The 18587-nt window shown below is 36.6% G+C and overlaps 1 protein-coding gene across 2 annotated transcripts in view; it reads right to left on the reverse strand.

The window, feature by feature from the left end:
- Positions 1-18587, reverse strand: part of CNTN5 (contactin 5) — a 692218-nt gene that overhangs the window by 194602 nt on the left and 479029 nt on the right. For both annotated transcript variants that reach the window (XM_032205142.1, XM_032205150.1), the window contains exon 7: positions 6302-6397. In XM_032205142.1, coding sequence (XP_032061033.1) covers positions 6302-6397 — 96 coding nt within the window. The remainder of the gene's footprint in view (positions 1-6301; positions 6398-18587) is intronic.

Here is an 18587-nt window from a genome sequence, read left to right on the forward strand (position 1 = left end):
TAAATCTTGATGAAATCTTCTATTCATCTTTAATCTTGTTATGGTAAACCTTGTAATTAAGATGATTAAATGACTGAATATAACCCTATATTTACATCCTTTGGAGTATTACAATGAAGAACCATAATCCTGTTTATGGAAAAACATAACAAAACAAAACAAAACAAAACAGCAGAAACCATTTTAAATGGAGATATCAAGCCAAACATATTTTTATGTGGTAGGTAATTAATGAACCTCTCATTTAGCAAGGGTACATAAGAGTTAACTGCATAGGAAAACCATTGAGAAGAAAAGCCAAGGTAGGGCAGAGAAGGAGAAGCAAATGTAATGTTTATAGGGAAAAAAAGATATCAAATGCGTTTTTGGATGTCCAAGTTATCCACTATCAATATATTTCTAATGGAACAACTTTAGAGTTTGCAACAAAATTAGAATGAGTGGGAAAGCTTCTGCAGTAGACATATTAAAATGATATAGCACTCACAGTGAAGTGAGATGCAGCATTTTTTTATTATTATTATCTATTTTTATGTTTATTTTGGAATGACTATATCATAAAAGCAGGAAGTGAGAATCTGTAAGTAGCTCTTTGAAAATCCTTTTGGTTGATTGTATTTTCCTTCACCATTGTGAAGGAACAAATACTATCTCATGAAAAACTCCTTCATTGTGCTGCTCAGCTAGTTCTCAGCAAAGATGATGATAAGAAAAAAAACACTAATAAAACCAAGATATTCTCTTTATAATTCTCTCATCTGAGTCTGCTCTACAAATATTCTGAATATATTTCTGGTGTTTGTTTGTTTGTTTGTTTGTTTTCTCCCCCCAAAATAATTGAACAATCCCATGAACCTACATGAATAATCTGTATATATTACAAGTTTGTGTTTCTTTGTCTATTGTATTACCTCTTGATAATATAACAACACATTAATAAACAGAAAACAAATTTATCTACATATGAAAATCTTCTTAATAATAAATTTGCTGTACTAATTTTTCATTCTCTGGTGCTTTGTAAAGACTTTTGGACATTTCTAGAATTGTTTTCTGTAAAGAATAGAATGTGGGCACTATTCAAGCAAAAGTATTTATTTTATCTCCTATTCAAAAAGAGGTTAATAAACTTATATCTCTTTTAATATAGTGTTCACGCACTACATCATCTTTTCCCAAAATGATATTGCCATTTTCTAAAAAGGCTCAATCCTGAAATTCTTAGGCAAGTTTATAAGTAGTTATTGACTTTGGAGACTGAGGAATAGGATTCTGTTGAAGGATTAACTGCTTATGAGGTTGTGGAGAATGATTGGATTTGATATAGTATCATGGATTTCTCTCCTGAGATAGCAAGTTAAAATTATTTCTAAAGGTGCTGATAAATGTGACTAAATCAATATAGCAGAGCTTGCAGTGTTCATCTACAAAACAAACAAACAAACAACAAAAAAAAACACTCCATAACTCATAGTCTTATTAATGTAAGATGTTCACATTTTTTGTATATGCTTTAAATAGTTTTTATCATATCTGCCAGAGCAGCTTAGTATTCACTTGTAAGTTTGCCTACAAGGTGATTCTAAGGATCAACATTTCTTAGGGCTACTTATAAGACAATGCCATTTTTCAAATCTGACCCAAAAAATAAAATGGAGTATCCAGAAATGGAATGCTTTCAAAAAGTAATAAAAAATGTTTTAGATGTTCCTGCACACAAATACTTGATGTTCCTCTCCTCTGTGAAAGGGTTTGGGGAAGTTTCATATTTACTGCTTGATTATACTATTGAGCTCACACAATTCCCCTTTAAAGTTCTGCTTGTCTAAAATTCTTTTTCACAAGCTGACTTTGATCTGGCAATCATCTTTCATTAATGTCTTGTATCCTATAACCAGAGCTTCATCAAATATTGTTGAAACATCACTAGGTGTGGAATTTTTTGGAAGGTCCATGGACATAGGTCTCACCTTTCTCAGGCATCTCTAGCCACTCTACTAATATTACTTTCTGTCCCACTGTAGTACTACAAGGACTTGAAACCCTTCAGTATTTTGCAAGAAGGGAGATGAAAGGAAGTTGTATCTGATTACATGACAAACAAAGGAAAGGAAATCCAATTCCCTTTCCCATTTACATGAGCTTGTGTTTACTTTTGTATATCAATGCAATTTTTCAGCCTTCTTTGACAATGCAGAACTTTTTCTATGGTGAAAAAATTATGCTAACAGGGGTTCCAAATATTTTTTCAGAAGGAATTTTTGTGTTGGCATAGCATACCAATACTCAAACAATATAAACAAAAGCAGCTGAACATTGTCTTTTTAAGCACAGGAATTTCCACAGCAGGGTTTTTGCTGACCCACTGATGAAAATGAAAAATAGTTTGTCACAATCAAAAGCAATGTGCTTATCACAGTAAAACATTGAATTGAAATCTGGCTAAATATAGGTTTAAAGGCATAATTTTAGGGAAAATTTACAAATGTTTTGATGATATATAAGGTGCATTTGTTGGAATGACATGTGTTAAGAGGTGTATGACTACTGCTCTATTGTTGCCCATCTATCTTTACACTGTCAGTTTGTTTGGAGAAATGGAATTGAGCTCTCATGATGAAACTGTTTCTCACTTTTTGTACCTACTGCTTCTTCCCAGTTTATTTATCTTCATTAAACTTTAACATCATGCACTCAATTCATCGAATTGTAGTAACATAGAATATCCTGAATTGGAAGGGACCCACAAGGATCATCGAGTCCAACCCCTGGCTCCACACGGAAACACACAGAAATCAGACCGTATGTCTGAGAGCATTGTCCAAATGTTTATTAAACTCCCAAGCCTTGATGCCATGACCACTTTCCTGGGTAGCCTGTTCCACCCCTGTTCCCAGCCCAACCACCCACTCAGTGAAGGACCTTTTCATAGCATCTAACCTGATGAAGCTTCCATATTTGAGAAGCTGTGGTCAGCGGTTCAATGTTCAGGTGGAGATGAAGGGTGTTCCTTAGGGGTCAGTATTGGGACTGACACTATTTAACATCTTTGTTGGTGATATGGACAGTGAAATTGAATGCACTCAGCAATGTTTGCTGATGACACCAAGCTGTATGGTGTGGTTGACATGAGGGGAAGGGATGCCATCCAGAGGGACCTTGACAGGCTGAAGAGGCAGGCCTGTACAAAATTCATGAAGTTCAAGATCAATTGCAAGGTCCTACATCTGGGTCAGGGTAATCACAAGCACAAATACAGGCTGCATGGAGAGTAGATTGAAAGCAGCCCTGAGGAGAAGGACCTGGGGGTGTTGGTTGACATGAAGCTCAACAAGCTGGCAACGTTCACTTGCAGCCCGGAAAGCCAACCGAATCCTGTGTTGGCCAAGGGAGATGATTCTCTCCTTCTCTACTCTTGTGAGACCCCACCTGGAATATTGTGTTCAGTTTTGGGGCTCCCAGCACAAGAAGGACATGGAAATATTAAAATGAGTCCAGAATAGGACAGAAAGATGATCAAGGGGCTGGAGCAGTTTTACAAACAGAGGCTGAGGGAGTTAGGGTTGTTCAGCCTGGAGAAGAGAAGGCTCTGGGTAGACCTTATAGTGACCTTCCAATACCTAAAGGGGTCTACAGAAAAGCACAAGACAGACACTTTATCAGGAATTGTAGTGATAGGACAAGGATTAATGGCTTTAAAGTAAAAAAAAAAGGTAGATTTAGATTAGATATAAAGAAGAAAATCTTTGCTCTAAGAGCGGTAAGACACTGGAAAGTGTTGCCCAGAAAAGTTATGGAAAGCCCATCTCCCTGAAAGTGTTCAAGGCCAGGCTGGATGGGGCTTTGAGCAACCTGGTCTAGCAGGTAGTGTTCCTGTCCATAGAAAGAGGTGTTGGAATGAAAGTATCTTTAAGGTCTCTTCCAACCTAAACCCTTCTATAATTCTATGAACATACCTGCTCAGCCAAGTCAACCTTCTGCCCCACCTTCTTGACTTCTGACATTTTGAAAATGACTATTTCTGTTCTCTTAAGAGGTGGTACTTAAAAATTCACCAGCACTGATGGACCTCAATGCCTTCGATAGCAGAACTTACTAGGTACCTCAGCAGCCTGAAGTCTGCTCTCCCCATTTCCAGGGTTGAAGTTCTGGTGGCAGTTTTCCTCATATCACCAAAGACTTTATACTCTAATGCTTCATGGTCACTGGGGCTAAGATGGAAACTGATAACTGCTTCACCCACAATACTGTCTCTGTTTACAAGCAACAAATCTAGAGGGGAACCTTTCCTAGTCAGCTCCCTCAGTACCTGTACCAAGAAGTTATCCTCAAAGGTATTTCAGGAATCTCCTGCATCTATTTGTACCAGCTGTGTGTGTTTTCCCAGTTCATGTCTGGCAAGTTGAAGTCACCCATAAGCACAAGAGTGGTTGACCTAGAGGAACCTCTTAGTTTCTTAAAGATTAATTCACTGGTCCTGTCATCCTGGCTTGGTGGTCTATAGTAGACTCCCACAATGACATCCACTTTATTTGCTTGTCTCTTAATCCTTACCCAGAGACTCTCAAGTGTCATTGTGAGCTGCAATCTCTATATAGCCTAGCCTCTCCATTACATACAGCACCACCACCACACCTTGCCTGCTCTGCCTGTCCCATCTGAAGAGCCTGTAACTGTCCATTGTAACACACCAGTCACAGGACTCTTCCCATCAGTTTTCAGTACCACTGATGTTTTAGCTCTGGCACCAACGCAAGGCTTTTAACTCCTCTTGCTTGTTCTTAATGCACTACACATACAGACTGTAGTATCAAACTTAAAAATAGATTATAAAGGCAACCATAACAAGGCAATATACTCAAAAGACAGAAAAGCAGAGATGGACAAAAGATAACAATTGTTAATTACATTGATAACTATAATACAGTAATAAAAATGATGCTAGAATAAATATAAATAGAACACATCTCTCTGATAGAAATGAAGAGGAAATATTTTCTACACCTCTTCCTTCTGGGATGTGACTTTTTCCAGAACTCAACTCTGAAGGATGGAAAAATACCCTCAGCACAAACCTTACTTCCCAAAGAGGAAAAGGGTGGTCTACACTGTACCTATTTGCAAAGAAGATATTCTGTCTAGTGCTTGTCTCCAGGTATTATATGCTATGCAAATATAAAGACATACTTAGCTATCTGCAGACATTGCAAGAGTACCAATCTGAAAAGCAAAAAAAGTAACCTCTCTAGAATATTTATACTTTTATTTGGAAATTCACAGCCATTTTGTGGGATTTGTGATATTTCTGGATTCCAGCAATGATGGTGTTGTACTGGAAACTAAGCTATACAATAAGTGGAAGCAACCAAAATCATGGCTGTACTTCTGAAAACAAAAGCCAATTTGTATTCAACTGTACAATGCAGACATTTTGAATAATTTTTGAAGATTTTTAAAATCTGAAAAAAAAAATTGTGACCTTAAGGCAGCATACATTTTTGTACTCAGCTCTGGTGAAGCTGAATACGGTGTTTGGGCCCCTTACTACAAGAAGGACATCAGGGTATTGGAATGTGTCCAAAGAAGGGCAATGAAGCTGCTAAAGGGTCTAGAGAACAAGTCTTATGAGGAATAGCTGAGGGAGCTGTGTTTGTTTAGCCTGGAGGAAAAGAGGCTCAGGGGATACCTTATCATGGTGTAAAATTACCTTAAAGGAAGCTACCACAAGGTGGGAATCAGTCTCTTCTCCCAAGCACGAGCTGATAAGATAAGAGGAAATGACCTTAAGTTGCACCAGGGAAGGTTTAGGTTAGATATTAGGAAAAAATTATTCACTGAAAGGGTTGTGAAGTATTGGAATAAGCTGCCCGGGAAAGTGGTTGAGTCACTATCCCTGGAGGTCTTCAAAAATGTCTAGATGTAGAGCTTAATGATATGGTGTCATGGTGGACTTGGCAGTGCTAAGTTAAAGGTTGGACTAGACGATCTTAGAATTCTTTTCCAATTTAAATGATTCTATGATTCTATAATTAACCACTGATAGTACGGAGAATATTGCTACACTGAACTTTTATAGTGGGAATAAGACATTCTTACAGGCAAAATCTTGTAGCTATTCAGTGACATTTGTAGTGTATGGGTTTTAATTATTCCTTTGGTGCTCCAAAACTGTCAGCAGAACTGTGCATATTCCATCTTTAAGTACCAAAATCAAATGCACATTCTATCAACAATGCCGAGCATCCTATGATGAACCATAATATTAAGAACCAATGTGCGTACAAGCTGCAACCTACTGTACCTGGTGAATGAAGTGGAGGGGAGCACATCAGAACGACTCCTTGACCTTCACGTACAGAGACAGCACTTCTTGTCCGACCACTAAAATTCCCCAGATCTATTAAAAACAAAACACAAACACAAACAAAACCAGCATTTTAGTTACAGAAAAAAAAAATAATAAACTTGGATATGGTGTTAAAGGAAAGCTATCAGACAATATATATATATATATAATTTAAAATATCTAATAGTACTTTTATTTCTTTTTTAAATATCCTGTTTGTGACTTTTTTTTTTTTTTTTTTTTTTTTTAAACCTGTAGAAATCATTCATATACAGTGAAAAAAGAAATGAACGTGGAGAGAACACCTCGTCCAACATCCAGACTAATGACTGTTGTTAACATGTCATGTGGAGAGTGCACAACGCATTGTAATGAGTAGACAGGAATATCAGCTAAATAGATGCTAAACCCAAATCTTGTCCATAGCTTTATTCTTCTTAAACACATTTCTACTGTTTTCTTCAGTGTTGTAAGCATAATCCAGTTGTGGGTAAATATATTTTCCCTCCATAAGTTTCCCTCCAGCAGGTGAATAAGGAATATTTCATTTTTCACACAAAAACTTTTGAATGAGGCTGTAGGGTGCTGTAATGAGCAGTTCATTGTGTTTCTTTAAAGACCCTCAACAAGAATGTCCAACTACTGTATTTACCTCAGGGAACACTGGATCTTTATTCACTTTTGAGGTGGATAGCTATGCTGTAGCATGCTTATCTGTAGCAGAACAAATACGGCAGTTCTGACATCACACTGATTCTTTCACCTTCATCATCCCCAGTGACAGAGATTCTATTAAAGCCTCTATTCACTCACAGATCTAGGTACGTTTATTTCTAATATAGATCAAGGGGAAGATAACTGAGTTAGTGGTACCCACAGACATCTTTGAAAAGGACACAGAAGTTTCAGCAGACACAAAATGAGGTGTCTAAATATAAACAGAATGAGCTTGGGCATCTCTCATGGACCTGTTCATTTCTGAGTGCAGACCAAGGTGCTGGTATGAGCTAAGCAGCACCGAGCAGTTTGATTAGGTTGAGCAGAATTATTACTTTCTTAACTACACTCAGTTTTCTGTCAAGTTCTGGAGCTCCACAACTTGTGCCATGCCTATCAGGATATAAAATTAAGTTCAACAATTTTCAGAAGTAATACAAATTGAACTTTGATGGTTTTTATAGTGTGGAATAGGTACAGTTTTAAGTAGAAAGTGAGTTATAATCTTTCAGAATGCCTATTCACATTTTTAGAATATGTCTTAGGCATAGGCAGAAGCCTAAAATTTAAATGTATCTAAATGTGCCAAAGACAGGGCACATTTAGATACATTTAAATTGTGTCTTTGGCACATAAATAAGTGTTCTTGTTCATTAATAATGTTTGGACAGGAAAAAGATGGATGGGCTTCAGAAACTATACAAAATTTTGCTAGGCAATAGTTAATTAAATATTATTTTGTATTTTAGAAAAACACCATAATGGGTTATAATACAATCTGGTGTAATTACATTTAAAATGTCACCTAATGATTCTGCAGGAATGCAAATATAATTATTTTACATTTAGAAAGTAGAGGCTGGTATAGTCCTGCATAGGCAGTTGTTTTGGATGGGAGCACAACTTGCAGTGAAAAGTTTTCTTAGTTAGGAAATGTCTGGTTTCCATTGTCATGTGACTTAGGGACTATAACTTTATGTATGCTTGTGTTAAGTTCTGTATATTTCTAAAAGAAAGCAGATATATCAACAAATATTTTCTGCTATCTGTTAACAAACCAAAGCTTAACTTTCATTTTAGTGCACAGTTTAGGAATATAATAAACTTTTAAAATGTCTTATTGCCAAGTCCTTGTAAAAACAGTGTGTGTCCTCAAAGATCTTTTTAAAGGGCAATTTTTCAGGTGAGAAGAATGTCACTGAATTTCCATAAAATTATTCTTTTAGCCCTCCTTCTCAGAAAAATGTGATGAATCTTCTTCATATTAGTGCCTTAAAGCATGCTGTTTGATTTGCTCACGTACTTTCAAGGCTCCAGACTGTATTCATGAACAGATCTTACTGAATTTAAAACATAAACAAAACTTAAATTGATATGTCATGGTTTCAACAAGTTTTGAGGAGATGTTCTGACACCAGACTTTCTTTCCTCTGGGAGAAACATGCAAGCCATCTATCTATATGTTGGAATAGATACTATCACAGTAATGCTTCCTTTTGAAGGATTGAGAGAAAAACAAAACAAAACAAAACAAAAAATTAACACTATTTTGTATTTCTCTGACACCAGATAAGAGCATTAGCACTACTGACTACCTGAAACTCATACTGCAAATACTGCTATATGCATTCTGAAAACGAAAAGAAAAAAATAAATAAAACCACTTGGTACAATGAATTAAATAGCTAAACAAATATAAATATTGTCAGTTCAATAGTGAAAATTCATACCAGTATCAGGACAGATTCTCTACAATGTATATAAAGAGCGGAGGACAAGGAAGTGTTTTTTTCTATTTCTAGGAAAACTCTCTGAGATTTATTTTCATAGACTACCTCTGTGATCTGTTGTATATGTGAAAATATCAGAGTTTTCAGAAATGTCCTGGTTTAAAATTAATGAACTTCAGTCTTTTGATTTCAATTCCAAAATCAATTTGAAATATCAAATTATTTTTCTACATGTTTGTAGTTTTGGAAAATATTTTTTAATTTCATGAAAAAAAAAAAGATAATTTAAGTGTTTCTTCTGGAAGCTATAACATTTTAATTTCAGTGTGGAATCCTATGTCTCATGTGTTTATATATTCTCATCATTAACATTAAATTTTTACTTCCTCTGATGCACAACCTGGAAACCTGTCACCATGAAATAAAGGAAATTTGTAAAATCCAAATTGTAACTTCCATAGGCAAAGTAAAAGTTTAAATTAATTTCATTTTTACTAACATATATTTCTAATTGTTGCTATTATTTTCCTCAGATTAATAAATGTTATTTTTCAGTTGGCTATAGTCAAAGTAAGGAATTTTTGTTTGTTTGTTTTATTTTAATTTCCTTGTCTTCACACTGTGATGGGCATATATATATATATGTTTTTTACTCTTTTCTTTTTTATTTCCTTCTCTTTTTAACCAATTTCAAGATTGGTTAATTTCAAACTAAAGAAGGAAGGAAATTGAAATGTTTGAATTTCATCCCTTTTTGGCTGTTAATTCAGAATTAGATTTCTTGTTAGTTTGTAGTGGAAAAAAGAAAGGATTCAAAGATATAAAAGTAGAGATTTAGTTGTAAAACAAATAAATATACAGAAGCTTAAAACACAGGAAGGTTCATGCTTGCAGTTTTCCTGTGTTGAAATAATAAGTACAGCATGGAAGAATCAAATGAAAGAGAAATTTTATACATGTTCTGTAATCTCATACATTTCACATGTGGATATATTGGGGGGGAAAACAAACAAATAAATAAATGAGAGAGATACAGTTATTAAAAACACATTCAAAACCCTATCATTTCACTCTAAAACCTCTGAAAAGAAAGAAAAGAAAAGAAAGGGTGAGGCAGAATACAGCTATCAGTTCTTACTACTTCTATATCTGTTACTACAGCTATCAGTTCTTACTACATCATAACATCCTTCTTACTACAGCATAAACTTCTAACTCTCTTTCAGACAGCCCCAAACAGAATGAATGTATCCTTCATATTATGATGATGTACTTGGTTGGTTGATAAGAAAATGTTTTTTTTTGTGCTCCACAAAAGTTTATTTTATGCCAAGAAAGATTAGATTTATTTACACTTACCTCAGTACTAGTGGCAAAGATAACACTTAATGTATATTTTCAAAGCAGTTTCTGGGGTATTAGCTACCTGGCTTATATATTCTTTAACATGCTCACATGTGGCAATGGCACAAACTTTGCCTCTGAAAAAGTCAGTCACCAGTTCTAATGTGAAAATAGTATTAGCAACATATCTGCCAAAAATGCAAAGAACATTATAGGATGGAGTGTGCATTTGGAGAGGAGTATCACAGTAATATTTTTGCTAAATAAATAAATAAGTAAATATTGCAATTCAATAAATCTTGTGCAGTGTCACTAGAGAACAACCTGTGATGTGGGAGTGGTCTCCACTATGGGAGAAAAAGAGTACAGAAATTCCAGAGGTAGTGAACATCACAAGACATTAAATCTAATGGTGTAACACTTTCTGGATGTCCTACTTCAGGTGTAAATAGTTCAGTGAATTCCTTGATCTTTGACAGAATTTATAAGCTTGGCAAAAGCATTCAAGTCTCTGTTACAAAACATCTCCTGGACAGTATGTTTCTCTCTGCAGTGGCTACTCCTGTTCTTCTGAAAGGAGCTAAAATATGAGTTTCTCTCAGAACACAAATGTGTATTGATGTGCATTATGGGAGAGTGACATTCACTCCAGCAAGAGTATCTTTTTAAGGAAGACTAACAGACAATAAAACACTTCAGTGGAAAGTGAAAGGAGTAATGGAAAATAAATGAAAAAAATATCAAGGCAATCAAAGAAACAGAAAAGCAGTGCAGAACTAGGAGCAAAATAAACAACTAAATAAAGGAGGAAAAGGATCACTTACAAAGGAGATCTAGTAAGTATTTTTCCATTAGTAGATGATACATGTGTGGACAAGAATAGGAAAAGGAGAGTCAGTTACAGTAAGATCTGTTAAGATAGCTTACATTGGCAGAACTCATACAAAAGCTGGAGTACCTTCAACTCTTTTTATCCTTCCAATTCATCTCCAGTGTGCTTTGCCTTTTGCATAGGGGGGAAAATTCATTCCTGTGTTCATCAGTTGGGTGTTGCTGATGCAAACATTAAAAGGGCAGTTTTTTTGTGGCCCAGACAACTGTCCACTGATTGTTATAAAACTAAGATCAAGTTAAAAATTAAAAATAATCTTGTATTTGGGTGATTACTGCTTGGTGACCTCACGTGAAAGCTGTGGAGGGCTCTGTAGTTCATTATCAGTGACTTAAACCAGTCAATTTACTTTTAAAGTAGGAATTTGACAAATGTAGAGCAATGTCCTCTTCCAATCCAATTCTCTGAGTTTAAACTATTTTATGTGCAAATTTATTATGGAGTTTAAAAGGGGCATGGCATATATTGCAGAGTTTAAAGGCACATGCTAAGGACACCTAAAGAAGAGTATAAAGCAGGAAACATTCTTTCAAATAAGTTAAAAAATAGCTCTACGCAAAGTAAAAATCTTCTGTCAGGCCAAGGACAAATATAATCATTGCACTGTCGCTGCAGAAACAGTAGCCTTCTTTGTCTTGTATATGAAAGACAGGACTAAGAACTTAACCTTGAGCTGGAACTGTATCTGTTTTAAAAATGTAAGGTTTACAGGGAAAGAAATTCCATTAAAAACATATTTTTTAAAAATTCCATTATAATCTAAATAAAAAATATTGCTTAACTGTACACTCTAAACAACACGAAATATAAATGTTGTGTTTAGTAATTCATAAGCACAAGCAATAGAAGAATGAAAGGTAGGTATTAAGAAGAAATGACATGTATGATTGCATAGGGAACTTTTAAGTTGGAGGAATTAAATAAGACAGTTATTGAATACCAAGATGTCCAAAGAAATTACTATATCATTTTGCATTGACATACAATTAGGAATGCAGTTTAAGTAGGTGGAGCTTTATTATTAGAGTCAGTCTTTGGGCCTCAGAGTAACTTTTAATGCTGAAGATGGTAGCTAGAAATAGTGTGAAAGAAAGAAGACTAAGGCAAAAAAAATAATAATAATAATAAAAAAAATCCTGCCATGACAAAAACATAATCTCACCACACTTAATAAGAAAATCATAAATCTTGAACTTTGAAAAATCATATTACCATATGACTTTCAGGTAATAAAATAAGGGCCAGATTCAAGTGCTTCACTGCTATCATGCTTATTATCACTGCTGTTGCTTTTATTTAGTACCAAAAGGCTTTTAAATCTTTGATGGATCATTAGTTTGACATAACCTGAAAAAGTCTTTTAACCTCCAAAGAAGTTACTGTGGAAGTATGTAATGAGAGACAAGAGAAAAACAGGGAATATCAAGAAACAACGATGTATTGTAAACCTGTGCACCACCCTGTGTCTCAGACCTAATGAAGAGTTTTAAGGAAAGATTTTGTGTAAAATAATGTGGTAATTATACAGATGCTTTGAGGCAGTTCCAACAAATGATGAGGAACGCAGGAGAAATTTTAAAGATTTCTGTCTGAATATATGAAGAAGAAAAAAGAGACAGAAACTGTATTTTTGTATATCTTAGATAAACTTTGTTCAGAATCTGTGTAATATAATAAGAAGAATTTTTTGTTTTTGTTTTTGTTTTTCTCTTCAGAAAAGAAGTTATGTAAGAAATTCTGAACAATGGTTGTCTTTGAGCTTTTTCCTGTAAGATGAGAAGAATTTTCTTCAAACTTGCTTCCAGGATTAATTATACCGTACAGACTATTGATTAATTAGCCTGGAACTAATTTTTTCACTAGAAAATGCAAAGGAATACTTAACTAAAGTAACATTATTTTCCCTGGCATAATGACATTTTTATATCTGTGATTTTTAGGAATTATAACAATTCAAACTAGATTGTTTATATAGTAGTAACATCCTGTTACTTGTATACTTCACCTGTCTGTCTATGCTTAACTGTATTATATTTTAAGCAGAGAATATCTTATACTTTCTTAATTTCCTATCACAAACAATTTACAAATCCATAAAAGGGGATAACACATGGTACCATAATGCAATTAATTATAACAGAAATAATCTATTCTGGTGGAGATAAGAAATATGTAGAATCATGGAATCAGTTAGGCTTGAAAAAACCTTCAAGATTGTCAAGTCCAACCATCAACCTAACACTACCAACTCCACCACTAAACCATATACCTCATTGTCATGTATCCATGTCTCTTAAATACTTCTAGGAATGGGGACTCTACCACTTCCCTAGGAAGTCTGTTCCAATGCTTAACTGCCCTCTCCATGAAGAAATTCTGCCTAATATCTAAGCTAAATCTCCCCTGGCACAACTTGAGGCCATTTCCTCATCTCCTATCACTTGCCACCTGAGAAAAGACTGCCACTCTCCTTGTTACAACCTCCTTTCAGGTAGTTGTAAAGAATGATGAGGTCTCCTTTTCTCTAGGCTAGACACACTCAGTTCCCTCAGCCACTCCTCATAACTCTTGATTTCTAGTCCCGTCGCCAGCTGCTTTGTTCTTCTCTGCACAGGCATGAGCAACTCAATAGCTTTTTTGTAGTGAGGGGCCCAAACCTGAATGCAGTATTTGACGCGTGGTCTCACCAGAGCCACATAGAAGGGGACAATCATCTTCCTTGTCCTGCCAGCCACACTGTTTCTGATGAAGTCCAGGATGCCATTGGCCTTCTTGGACAGCTGGGAACACTGCTGGCTCATGTTCAACTGGCTGTTGACCAGCACTCCCAGGTCCTTTTCTACTGGTCAGCTTTCCAGCAACTCTTCCCCAAGCCTGTAATGCTGCCTGGGGTTGTTGTGTCCCAGTCACAGCCCCTGGCACTTACCCTTGCTGAATGGCATACAGTTCAGCTCAGCCCATTGATCTAGCCTATACAGATTCCTCTGCAAATCTTCCAACCCTCAAGGTCATCAACACTCCCACCTAAATTGGCATTGTCCACAAATTTTCTGTGTTTGCACTCGATCCCCTTATCCAAATCATTGATGAAAATATTAAGTAAAACTAGCCCCAGTACTGATCCATGGAGAATTACACTGGTGACCACCTGCCAACCAGATTTAACTCCATCCAAACTGACGTTTTGGGCCCAGTCATCCAGCCAGTTTTTTACGCAGTGACTGGTACATCCATCCAAGCCATGCGCAGACAGTTTCTCTGGGAGACTGCTGTTGGAAACAGCATCAAATACTTTGCTAACATCCAAGTAAACAGCATTCACAGCCTTTCCATTGTCCAGTAAGCAGGTACTCTTAACACAGAAGATATGGTTAGTCAAGCAGGACCTGCTTTTCATAAACAGATGTTGACTGGGTCTGATCACCTGTTTGTCCTGTGATCACATGCCATGTGATGGCAGTCAAAATTATCTGCTCCATGACCTTCCCTGGAACACAAGGCAGACTGACAGACAGGCCTGGAATTCTCTGGATCCTCCTTCCTGCTCTTCTTGTAGTTGGCCATTACAGTTGCTAACCTCCAATCAGCTGGGACCTCCCTGGTCAGCCAGGAATGTTAATAAATTGTTGAAAGTGGCTTGGAGAGCACTTCTGCCAGCTCCTTCAGTACCCTTATGTGAATCCCATCTTTTTATAAATGCAAATAAGATAATTAATCTTTATTTACTATTCTGTACCTGTTACAAAATGATACTACATTTCAGTTAAACTACTCACTACTATACATGATCACTACTACCTGTGATCATGTATATATGTTATATAAAATAGAAATTGATTTGCTTCCTCCATAATTTTCTCTTGACCAACTACTCTTTTTCAATTTTGTCTAATAGTTCATGGAAGGTTACCATAGAAGTCTTATGTATATTGGGAGCCTAAAATATTTTTTATTTTGTTGCACCTGGTTTCAATAACACCAACGAATACCATCAGTACTATCAATAAAACTAAATTCTTCCCAGAGTCTTGAAGAAAAAAAGGGAATTTGCATATAACAACATCTCCCTGAATTTCAGTAGGATTTCTGCATTCATAAATCCTGAAGTACTAGGTAAAAGTGAATTAGAAAATGAAATGTTTACATCCAGAATCAAAATAACAAGATTATGCTGAAAATTACAGAGTTGCTATATGATTCAATTTGCCATGTTAATTGCATAATATTTGGGATGTTTGTGGTTACAGTTGTTGATGGTTATGATTAATTAACTACAATCATTCTGTGTCTGTCATGTTTCATCTATTCTCACAAGAATTATTTCAGCATGCGCCTTTTCAGCATTTCATATCTGCATACTACAATATCAAGGTAAAACACAGAACCAAGTGTGAATATTGTAGTTAAGACTTTTTAATCCATTCATTACATTCATGATTTTTCATTTAGGATCTGTGTTAAGTTTACTTGGCAAGCTTCTGGTAGCAGGGTCGCTGCAGGGGTGGCTTCTGTGAGCAGAGCCCAGCAGCTTCCCCAGGTCAGATCAGACCCAGCTCCAACCTGCTCCAAAAGGGACCCACCACTGTCCAGATCCGAATCATGAGCAATGCTGTTTGGGTCTCTGGGAAAATCTGCTGTGCTACAGCAGCTGGGAGAGAGGGGTGAGATCTGAGAAAGAAGCAGCCCTGCAGCCCCCAAGGTGAGTGCAGCAGGAGGGCAGGAGGTGCTCCAGGCACGCAGCACAAGTTCCCCTGCGGCCCCTGGTGGGGCAGGCTGTCCCCCTGCAGCCCATAGGTCCCATGTGGAACAGATCTCCATGCTGCAACCTGTGGAGGTGCCCCTGGTGGAGCAGGTGGATGTGGCCTGGAGGAGGCTGCAGCCCATGGAGAGTCCCCTCAGGAACAGGCCCTGGGTCAGAGCTGCAGCCTGTGGAGAGGAGTCCACACAGGAGCAGGAAGTCTGGGGGGAGCTGCCACCTGTGTGGGACCCGTGTTGGAGCAGTTTACTCCTGACGGATGAACCCTGTGGTACAGAACCAGTATGGATCAGTTTGGGAAGGACGGTATCCTGTTGGAGGGACCCCACATGGAGCAGGGGCAGGAGTGACCGTGAAGGAGCAGCAGAGATGAAGTGTCATGGACTGACTGCAGCCCCCCATGCCCTGTTCCCGTGCAACACTCAAGGGGAAGACATGTCAGGAGGCAGATGAGAGGGAAGCTTGCTGTTTGTTCTCACTGCTTTAGTTTGTATATAATAGGCAATAAATTCTATTGATCTCCTTATGGTGAGTCTGATTTGCCCGTGATGGTAATTGATGAATGATCTCCCTTTCCTTATCTCTAATAAAGAGGGTTTTTTCATCATATTCTCTCTCCATGTCCTTTGAGGATGGTGAGTAAGAGAATGGTGAGCAACAGGTAAATCCAAATAAATAATCAACCTGCCTTAAGTAACAAATGAAAAGAAAGATTTTTAAATACAGATTTCAACATTTAATCACCAAAATAAACTGCATCAATAAATGGTTGTATTTCCAGAGCTGCTGAGCAAATATATTGCACTATACACAATATACTTTTTTTTTTTTTTTTGTAAACACATTGTTTTACATAACCCTGTCTGCTTCCTGAGAAACACATATACACATTTCTGTTTGATTTCTTTTAAATACTCTTTCCTGTCACTGAGTAGCATACTAATCTATCAAAATTCTATACACGTTATTTACAATTCTACTTTCTTACTTTTTATTTTGTACTTACAAGTGTTTCTTTTTTTTTTTTTTTTTTCTTATTTTCTCTTTTAATCACTTTTTAAAATTAAATTCATTCCAAACATTCAAGGACATATTGCCAGGTCTATTTCATTTATAATAACTTTCTTCAATGACATGTGACTTTTCCATCCTTGAATTAGTGACTAAAGACAATAACAGCACTTAGAATTTTGCACGGGTTAACAGTTTCTTGTTGTATGGTGTCATCTCGAATCAATTGTGACTAACATCCTTGTCAAAGTTTATTTGAAAATCACTATGTAGTTGTTGTAGTTGATCACAGAATCATCTAGATTGGAAGAGACCTCCAAGATCACCGAGTCCAACTGCTGACCTAACACTAACAAGTCTTCCACTAAACCATATCACTAAGCTCTACATCTAAACGTCTTTTAAAGACCTCCAGGGATGGTGACTTAACCACTTCCCTGGGCAGCCTATTCCAATGCCTAACAACCCTTTCAGTAAAGAAGTTTTTTCCTAATATTCAACCTGTACCTCCTCTGGCACAATGTTAGCCCATTCCCCCTCATCCTGCCACCAGCATGTGGGAGAATAGACCAACCCCCACCTCGCTACAGCCTCTTTTAAGGTACCTGTAGAGTGCAATAAAGTCTCCCCTGAGCCTCCTTTTCTCCAGGCTGAACAATCCCATCTCCCTCAGCTGCTCCTTGTAAGACTTTTTCTCCAGACCCCTCACTAGCTTCATTGCCCTTCTCTGGACTCGCTTGAGCACCTTGATGTCCTTCTTGTAGTGAGGGACCCAAAACTGAACACAGTACTTGAGGTGCGGCCTCACCAGAGCCAAGTACAAGGATTAGTAACAAAGAGGAAAAAAATGTTTTTATAGCTAATTTGTGTTACAGAGCAGAACACTGCTTATAAGCATTTAATACTTTTAATTAACTTTGTCTCATTAAGATAACATTATGTTTTCAATTCCCTATCTACAGGACAATAGTGCAAACCTTGACGATCAAAATCCTTTCTCCTGTTTCTTTGAGGTTACAAATCACTTTTTGACACAGATGAAGGTTATTATAGAAAAGGTATAAAGCAGATAAAATATGAAATTATTCTCATCAGGGAAAGTTAGTAAAGCAGTAAGCTTTTCCAGGTTTTGACATGGTGGTGTTGATTTCACTTAAATTTAATTCTTTCCATCTTCCATAGCTGCTACATTTGAGGCTATCTTGCATTTTACTACACTGACGAATACCACTGTATTTCCATGACTTGTTTCATTTGACCCAGTCTGTAATTTAAGAAGAGATTAATGCTACCCATGAATTGATTATTCCTTTGTAATGACTACAAAGAAGATCTACTTGTAGTTTTACAAATCAAGCCAAGGTTTTGTTTTAACTTCATGGATGTTTATTTAGCAGCATGAATCTAACAGTTGCTACAGACAAAGACTGCAAAAAGTGAAAGAAAAGTCTGCCCTACCAGGGTCCAGTTTTGAAGATAACGAGGTAGAGGTGTTTGATAATATATATATACATGTATATATAATATATATATATTTCTGATTAAGTAATATTTTGTGTAAGTGGAGGCTTTGTTTCAGAAGTGCAGGTTCTGTGTGCATGAACTAGGAGAAATATATTGTCTAAGAACTGAAGTTAACATTGAAAGCTAGGGGAATGGCATGACTGTCATAACTGTCCAGATTTAGGTAACAGCAGGTGGCTGGCAGACACAATTTCTATGAGGTATGACATATCATATTCTGACTTCACTCTAGAGAAGTGATTTCACAGTCCTCCTCTCCTCTCCTCT

Source organism: Aythya fuligula, chromosome 1 (genome assembly GCF_009819795.1).
Source record: "Aythya fuligula isolate bAytFul2 chromosome 1, bAytFul2.pri, whole genome shotgun sequence".
Lineage (NCBI taxonomy): Eukaryota > Metazoa > Chordata > Aves > Anseriformes > Anatidae > Aythya > Aythya fuligula.